Source organism: Podarcis melisellensis (genome assembly GCF_964234715.1).
Source record: "Podarcis melisellensis genome assembly, chromosome: 3".
NCBI lineage: Eukaryota > Metazoa > Chordata > Lepidosauria > Squamata > Lacertidae > Podarcis > Podarcis melisellensis.
In genome coordinates, this window is record NC_138530.1 from 41,840,126 (window position 1) to 41,849,443 (window position 9,318).

General features: G+C 41.4%; 1 protein-coding gene across 2 annotated transcripts; it reads right to left on the minus strand.

The window, feature by feature from the left end:
- Positions 1 to 27: 27 nt before the first annotated feature.
- SULT6B1 (sulfotransferase family 6B member 1) lies at positions 28 to 9,064 on the minus strand. 2 transcript variants are annotated; one of them, XM_081905063.1, is made up of 7 exons: positions 8,388 to 9,064; positions 6,525 to 6,637; positions 6,001 to 6,090; positions 4,503 to 4,629; positions 3,714 to 3,808; positions 2,663 to 2,819; positions 28 to 1,771 (listed from the first exon to the last, which is right to left on the minus strand). In XM_081905063.1, exons 1-7 carry the CDS (start codon positions 8,581 to 8,583, stop codon positions 1,641 to 1,643), a joined length of 909 nt encoding a protein of 302 aa, XP_081761189.1. In that variant the 5' UTR covers positions 8,584 to 9,064; the 3' UTR covers positions 28 to 1,640. The 2 variants fall into 2 exon arrangements, with proteins under 2 accessions (XP_081761189.1, XP_081761190.1); XM_081905064.1 differs by lacking the exon at positions 6,525 to 6,637 and having other exon boundaries at positions 8,388 to 8,568.
- Positions 9,065 to 9,318: the final 254 nt, after the last annotated feature.

Below are 9,318 nucleotides of genomic sequence, written 5' to 3' on the forward strand. Positions count from 1 at the left end.
TGCCAGCAAATGAATGTAACACAGCAGTAACAAACAAGAGTTTATTAATGAAGTTCATAGTCGAAGGAAATAAATGTCAACAGGAGGGGGGGAGAATCATCTTGATGTAATGAGTAAATTTCAAATTATTTCATCAGTGTTGGAATAATTTCGACATCTGCTTCTGCTAATGTGCTCTGTCTGGAAGCCTAATGCAACATGCTGCTTTGCTATGAAAAGGGGCTTAAAGCCATTATAAAGATCACTTCCTTAAAGATGTTAATGGAGTTCAATGATCCTTTTGTTATGGGGTTTGTTATGTGATTCCAGATTGACTTATCAAAAATATAATTTCCCCAAATTAGAAAACATAAAACTGAGGGCTGTATCCAACCCTGCAGCTCTCCTGACACAAGGGACTTCTGTGAGTGCAGTGCAACTTCTTCTTCCTCTCCTGTTCCCTCCAGTTCCCCTCACACCCTCAAAATCAGTTGGGGAATTCCCCAGAGTGGATTTTGGGGTGCATGGAGGGAGGAAAGTCCCACTGTGCCAGCAGAACCCCACTGACACAGCACTGGAAACAATCTAGTCTTCAACGGCCTTCTCATCCTTAAAATTGGTTTGGAGCAGGGCCTCAGCCATCTGGAATTCTGTTCAAGTTATTACATTGCAGAGTAACATGGCATGAAGCTTTTTCCATCACTACATCCACACCCTTGGAAAAGCTTCACTTGCTGAATTTCTCTCAGCTGTTGAAGTCACAGGAGTCCGCTACCTTGCCACAAACAACATAGAAAGCCTAAATAAGTGGAACAAGAAACATATGCATGCCTGGTCCCAAATAGCACTGCTCAGCACCTACTATTCAAATTATGAAGAGTGCAAAGTCCCACTTTCTTTAGAGGCTACAGCAATGTGTTTCACCATATCATTGTGATGCCCCAAGGTGTAAAGGGAGGGATATTATTATTATTATTATTATTATTATTATTATTATTATTAGCCTTGTGTAGGATTTCCCACAGCCAACTTAGTGTCCCAGCAGTCTGTTTGAAGCAGGGATGAGGAAGTTGGGGCCATCCAGATGTAGCTGGACTCCATCAGCCCCAAGCAGCATGAGCATGGCCAAGGATGATGGGAACTGTAGTTTAATACCTCATGCCTTCTTTAAGAGGTCTGGGGAACAGTAAAAGATCCAGATGCAGTACCGACTGCCCCACGCCTCCATAGTTCCATGTATCCATTGCCCACCTCTGCCTTTAGCTACAAATGCAGGTGGGTAAAAGAAACCTGCGCAGCAATGGCACTAGTCACACAATCACTGCATCTTTTGCTGCTCCTTCAGAGCTTTGAAAGAGACTGACAAGTTCCCCAGGTTGGCACCTGGCAATCGCATGTCCATGTCACCTTCCCCTACTTCTTAGAAACATAATAGTAGCAGCTTGCCGATACGGTTTGGGAGAAATAGGTTGCCCTGTGTTCTATTAAGCAGCATGAAAAGATCCAGCTTAATGAAAATGTATCTTAGAAGTTCGACACTAGAGTGTGACAATATCTAAAATTTGCCTCAAAGGATTGTGTGCTGTGCTTGTAGCTTTTCTTGAATATATGATAGCAAACAAAACTGTCATGAGAATGAAGCACTTCATAAGAAGCTCTTTTCAGGTTTTGCAGTACACATCATACTTCAGCTTTGCTCCCAGCTTGGTTCCTTCTAAACACTCCTTGAATTTAGCATCCACTTTCTGGCTCTGAGCTTCATCAAAAGTGTTCTTCCAGTCGCCAACCACACCTGGAATGAAAGGAAAATGGAGGGAGGGAAAGAGAGACTTAACAGACATCATATAAACATTGCTAGACAGAAATGTGAAGATCATCCAGTAAAAATCTTTAGGTTTTGTTATTGTAACCGGGAACAAAATGGTACAATTTTTTCCTCAGGTTGACCAGTAGGAAGGCCTCTGAATACAGCCACAAAAGCTATGGCCCTCATGTGTCAAATTTGTCAGTCTTCTCTGAAGTGCTTCTTGTTCTGTAAGACCATCACATTCATATATTGAATCTCTTTTTAGATGTGTGTAGCTTACTATATACTAATACAGTGGGGAAGGGCCCTAGCTCAGTGGTAGAGCACATGCTGTCCCTTTTGGGAGGCAGGATGGTGTATAAAAACAACAAAATCCATTTTCCATGTAGGAAGTCTCAGGTTCGGTCTCTGGTATCTCCAGGAAAGGTTCCCAGTCTTGACCTCAGGAAAGCCTCTGCCAGTCAGTAATGACTAGAGACAGCCAACATGGTGTTCTCCCAGTGCTGTTGGACTACAACTTCTGTCATCACCAATTACTGTCTATGGTTGATGGATGCTGCAATCCTATGTGCACTTATTTGAGGGTAGGCTCCATTGAAATACTCATTGTTTTGAGTATAGATTAGGGATAGCTAATGGAATGCCCTCCTAATACTGTTGGACTACAGCTCCCATCAGCCCAAGCTAGCATGGTCAGTGATCAAGAAATGATATATACTGTGGCTCAAAACACCTAGAGAGCACAGCATTGGCTTTCTCCAGATATATATCCATAGGACTGCATGGTTAATCAATTAAAACATGGAAGACACTATGACTACTCATAAGCGACTGCTCTAAAGCAAGCTATAGTAAAAATAGAAGTTTATCACCAACCTTTCCGGAAGATCAGTGGGCCAACCGCTCCATGTGTCTCCTGTGATTTGTCCCTCACTGCATGGAACGCAGTCCTGTTTGCAATAGCCTGAATTTGCTCCGCAGTAGCAGTAAAGCCAAAGAATTCAGCTATTTGCTTCACTCCAGCAACCAGGTCCTGAAAGCAATATAGTGAGAAGGTCAATACTGAAAGTTCTTTCTCCTATGGTAAGCTACACCAGAACAATATGGGATTCAGAATACATCGCCAGTATTCAAGCACAGTTATGGTTGCTTTGGGCTAATCTTGGTGATGCCACCAAACAGAAAGGTCCACACTAGCCATATAATCTTGCTGCAGGTAGATGAAAACTACAGGAGGCAAATGGATACTGGATGTTCAGCTCTCTCCCTATGGCAAGCATCCAGAGTATGAGACTACCTTACTGCAATCAGTGTTCTTGCCATGAATATGGATGCTGGGGAACAAACTCTTAATGAAATAGATGTCCCAACTGAGGCACATCCAAAAGGAAGTACGTCAACCCCCTATAACAGAGTTTGCTCTTCCTGCTTTCTTTGGAAAGCTATACTTTCCATTAGTATGGTTAGCCATACTCATCTCTCAGCTTGGTAAACAGGTTTTGGCTGCTACTGTATTGCCAGCAATTCCTTGACTATTCAAATGAGTTACAGAAACAAGCCAGGAATTCCACTGTTGATGACATTAAGGGCCAGCATTGGCAGCATTGGCTCACGTTCTTCTTCAGATGCCAAATCAAGGATGGAAGTAAGGATCAGTGTCCTCTAGCTCCAAGTGCCTATAGGTTATGGGTATGGGGTGGGGTTATTCACTCTGCTCCTCAGATAAACAGAGACTCTCTGTCCTTTGTTATCACTTCAAATATTCCAGGCTCTTCCCTCACATTCAGAAAAAGTTTAGGAGCTGAAACATGGATGAGCTCGCCCTCAAACTATGATCCTGATCTAGTTATATCTTGCAAAGCCTATGCAAGTTGGGATAACGTCTTATTTTTAGACTACCCTTGCTGGTAGTTATGAATATGCTCACCTCTTTTAATTGCTCATATGTTAGAACCAGAACATTTTCATCATCTAGATGTTTGTTCCACACGACTGCATGGTCAAAATAGCTTCCCCAGGCAACTGCAGGTCAGACCAAGACAACTCATCAGAACTATTTTATTACTAGTAGAAACTGTTAAAACTTTAACAGTAGGCTATTTTTAAAACATTGCATAGTGTTCACACAATATCTCTTTATACCCACAGGGATAACATACAATCACAAGAAAAGAGAGATTATTCTTAAGAATGATCAACAAAAGTCTTTCAAATTTTGTCTCTGATAATATGTGGCCAGCTCTTGGGGAAAAAACATTCATGCACACCCTCAGTTGGGCTTCGGCTTTATATAGACAACAGAATGTTGAAGGTGACATGAATGACTGTGATGCAAACACTCATCCAATATTCATGTACAGCAAATAGTTTTTTATGGTTTTATACTCCTGTTTGATTGGGAGTGACACTGAGACAAAAGAAATGTGAGTGTACACCAAGGACAATAATGCCTCTATCATTATTCCACCTCTCTCAACAACTACCATCAGTTTTCAGCCCATGTTCACCAGTCAAGGCACACAGATGCTTCCCCCTCCAGATTCCCCCTCCATTGCTAAAAGCTATTCAAACTGCAAACCACAATTATCGTGGGCAAAACCCAAGTCTTCCCCTGCTAGCACTACTATCAGCAAACTTGGTAGAGCTTGAATATATTTCACATGTTTTCACAAGAGGTTTAATTTCCCAAATCCATTCAAAAGTATTATTAGAGTACCTTGCCCATTCATAAAAAGTGAAAAAAATTCCTCCCAGGAGTTATAACTGGGAATGCTTGGAGCATTGTTGTGAAAATGGAAAAATGATGCAGCTGTATCTTTAGGATTTCGAAATAGCAGCAGTACCTGAGGTGAGAAAACAGGACATAAATGTTAACTCCTCCTGTCATTAACAAAAACAAAGCCACTTTGAGAATGGCAGATGAAGATGATCGACTATATGGGACTGGAAGAAATGACTAGCAGAATCCGAGACCAGGGAAGAGAGACGGCGGAAGAAGATTGGAAGAAATTTAAGGACTATCTTGGGAAATATTGCAAAATTAATGAATGTTAGAATGATGTTGGTTTGAAAAATTAAGGGGTTTTTCAGCTGTAATGATTAAGTAAAAAGAAAAGAAGGGTTGAAAATTAAATGAAAATTAAGGGAGAGGATTTGCTGAATTAACAATTAGAAATTGGAATACAAAAAAGGGGAGGTATGAGGAGGTCGGGGAAGTAAGTTATAAGAAAATAAGGGAATGAAACTTTACTTGTTTTTAAATAATTTTTAGTTGTTTTGTACTTCGTTTATTTTTTATATTTGTTATTTTTTGTGTTTGTGTTTTGCTTTTATTGTGTTTTCTTTTATGTATAATCTTTGAAATTTTAATAAAGGTAAAAGGTAAAGGTACCCCTGCCCGTACGGGCCAGTCTTGACAGACTCTGGGGTTGTGCGCCCATCTCACTTAAGAGGCCAGGGGCCAGCGCTGTCCGGAGACACTTCCAGGTCACATGGCCAGTGTGACATCGCTGCTCTGGCGAGCCAGAGCTGCACACGGAAACGCCGTTTACCTTCCCGCTGGTAAGCGGTCCCTATTTATCTACTTGCACCCGGAGGTGCTTTCGAACTGCTAGGTTGGCAGGCGCTGGGACCGAGCAGCGGGAGCGCACCCCGCAGCAGGGATTCGAACCGCCGACCTTTCGATCAGCAAGTCCTAGGCGCTGAGGCTTTAACCCACAGCGCCACCTGTGTCCCAGGAAATTTTAATAAATATCTTTAAAACAAAAACAAAAACAAAGCCACTTTGGGCTACCTAAACTACAACTAGAAGTAACCTATTCTTTTGTAAGAGAAGGCTTAAATAATGGCCAGAAAGAACTTTGTCATGAGTCCTTTCAAAAAGCACATTCTCAGGCACTCCAGTCTCTCTGGTTTCACATCCCCTGAAGGTTGGAGCATGGGCCCATTGTGATACATTATGTTTCTAGAAACATCGGGTATTATAAAAATTCATGACTGACCCATGCACTTTTCAACATGTTTCCCCCTCTTTATTTGTGGCTGACTAAAGGAGTGGCCCAATGCTTCCTTCCTACTTAACCTCTTGTCTTGTATTGTCACCAATATCCAGCATCAGAAACATCTTACAGTGCCCACAAGGCTCCCACGAACTGTTGATTGCTTTACAGTTGTGAGTCACTCCTGCAAATGTTTCCTGATCTTATACCACTTACCTTGGCTTTATTTTTGAAGATGGACTTGGGAAGAAGGTTGTAGTGGAGGTGTGTAGCTACAATCCTTGGAGATGGGAACTGTTTCATCCTCTTTTTTAAAATAAAAAAAGGAACAGAAAAGGAGCATCAAATGGATGACTCAGACATACATGAAAATGATCTGCTCTGTTGACACATATTAATCAAAAGGCAGTTGGAATAACTGGGATTCCCAGGATAAACCAGCAGAACTTACATCTCACCATTGGCTGAGCACAACAGCCCTGTTTTGTGGTGCCCCAGGTTCTTCACCACCACTACCATGCTTCTTCGTTATCTCAGAATGACAACAAAATCAGGATCACTACTGAGCACTTGGTGAACGGCCAAACATGGCTGATGGATTACTCCTGGCTTGGTGGGTCACCAGTTGGGCAGGTTTGCTTCAGCAGAGCCCGTGTTCCCTTACTTCCTTTCAGTGTAAGTAACGCATGTGTGTGAGTGAAGTGTCTGATTTTTGAGACTAGGCTTTGTGTCTTACTAACCTGATACCTTTCTGGATCCCCACACTCAATGAAAGGTAGCTCTGTGTTCTCGTGCTTGGTTTTCAAAGTGGTGGCGATCAGATCATTCACAATCAGAATGAGCCAATTAATACCTGGAACAAACAAATAAGTGGAATGCTTGTAATCCTTATGGTGGACTTCAAGGCATTTCACCATCCCAAGTTGATGGTTCCCCAGGCCTGGCACGCCAGCCTAACTTTTACAGATTGTAGAGAAGTACCATCATAAGATGGAAGAGTTGACATTTCAGAATTGATGGGTGGCTATATTCCCAGAATGCTGTCTGGAGATTCAAAAGAAGTGCTGTCTGCCTTCTGAGGAAAGCCAGTCCTTTAATTCCAAGTGACAAGAAGACAAGTGACAATACATGCCCAGAGGTGCTTTCTTATGAAAGAAATTCATGCCTTTTTTCTTTAAGGAAGTCACATGGCCATATATCTGAGAGACTATAGCAGGAGTAGCAATTGTGGTGTCCTTCAGATGTTGCTGGACTACAACTCCCACCACCCCTGACCATTGGCTATGCTGACTGATCCTGAGGGGAGCAGGGATCCAGTTACACCTGGAGGGAGCCATGGTTGCTACCTCTGCCTATAGGCTCAATACCAGCTTTATAACCATGATTGTGCTTGGTCAAGGTCTCACAAATACATCATTCTGCAGTATTGTTTTAAGATTGTTATAATGACAGGTTGAAACTGTTTTTCAATCAATAAATATTCAAAGAGAAATGTTCAGTTTTAATATTGTGCCACCTCTAAAAAGAACGAAACTCTTAACAGTTTTTAACATTACAGTAAACTGGTTTGGGCTTTTACTCTACTACATGTTCATTTTAAAAATATATCTTCTTGTAATACAGCCACTAAAATATTGAATAATCTACTATCCCTCCCAAAAAAACAACACCGCCAACTCTTGAGTTTTGCCTCACACTTGTGAAAACCATGCTCTCCTCCCATACTTCCTGGTAGTCATCATTTGCTGTGGCATCCAAACCTGGTCAAATTATGGTGGAATATACACACACATTTTTTAAAAAACTTCTGAAAATGTACTTTTAAAGCGTTTTTTTAAAATACATTGAATTTTCCATAAGACTCACCATCACTATCTAGTGTCACATTGTATCTTGCACTTAAAGCATACTTAAAACATTTTATTTGAAGCTGTATAGCTGAGTCCTATGATTACTGCAAACCACAGTCAGCCTCCAGTTCTGGAGACAAACTATGGTTTGTGACAACCATTCAGACAAAGAAAGAAAGAAAGAAAGAAAGAAAGAAAGAAAGAAAGAAAGAAAGAAAGAAAGAAAGAAAGAAAGAAAGAAAGAAAGAAAGAAAGAAAGGTTACTGTGAGCAACAAAGTAGAGGAGGGGGAGGAAATCCGTGTGAACAAAAGGAAGGAGGAGAAAAGGGAGGAAAGAACGCACAAACCCAAGACACATGGTTTGGTTGTGACATCTACACAAGGACATTGTCTCTCTGGCTTTGTCCACTCCAAACTCAGTTTGATAGTGCCTTAAAAAATGCAAAGCATTTTTATTGAAATGCCTTAAGGCTTTAAGTGCATTTTCAATGGTTTGCACAAGTAGCAATAATGGAAGAGCTGGTGGTCTAGTTTTCAACAGGTTTCAGATGTATTGAAAATAATAAGCTTATTGGTGTGACCCACTCTGTAAACCAGTTAAAGGCAACTTCTGTACTAGTGCACACTTCCCTCAGCAATGCTAGTTAATATCTTTCCTTATACAGTACTAAAAAAAAAAACCACCCATCAGTCTGTTGCATTGCTCATGACATCATTGCTGTATGTAGAAAAATAATGGAAGGTTGTATTCACCACATTTGGGATAAGACACCAACACCATGTCATCCTTTCTGGCTTCGAAGTTCTCCAGAGCTTGGAATGTTTCTGCACTGCAGACAGAAGACGGGTAGAGGATTCCCTGGTAGGTAAAGAGAAGCTCATGGATGCTAAGGCCTTTGGACTTTTCCAGAGCTTTCTCTATTTCCTCGACAAACTTTTTCTCAGTCATCTTTGCCTTCTTCGTTGTGAGCTACTGCTGGGTCGCTAGGACAGCAAAGGCCTTTAAAAAAGGCATTTTGAGGGCGGAGTAAACCTTATTTAGCTTTGGGCTTATCCTTTTGTGTTTTCTGCATTTTATGAGCAAGCCAACCATATCAAATCAGCTTCCTTGAGTCTATTCTCCTGAAATGAAAACCAATCTACTTGTCCCACCTTAGGTACTGGAAATACTTTTCACCCTTTCAGATAATCCCTGCTGAAAGCAAAGAGCATGGGCATCTCTACAAAGTAAAAGACATGCAAAAACTAACTCAACAGGTACTACCGGACAATGTATTAAATTCAGAGTTACATAATAGTGCCAGGTGTCAAGTTTCTCACACCATGGTCACTAGGATGCCCATGTGTTCCACTTCACACAAAGGCAGTCGTCTATTTAAAGGGCTGTCCAGTTAAGAAGAGAGAATGGAGGCCTTTCTGGGTCATGTGGCCAGCATGGCTAAACCGCTTCTGGCGCAACACCGTGACAAGTGCCAGAGCGCCGTGTATATATATATGTGTGTGTGTGTGTATAAATCTTTTTTGGTGGTATTTTCGCCTTTAGAACATAGTAAGCTGCTTTAGACCAAGTCATAACATTGGCCCATTTATCTCAATATCTTCCTAGCTGACTGACCTTTCCCAGCTCTCCCAAAAGATATCAGGGATGGAAGCTGGGACTTCATTCTACAGTACTTGTTGACTT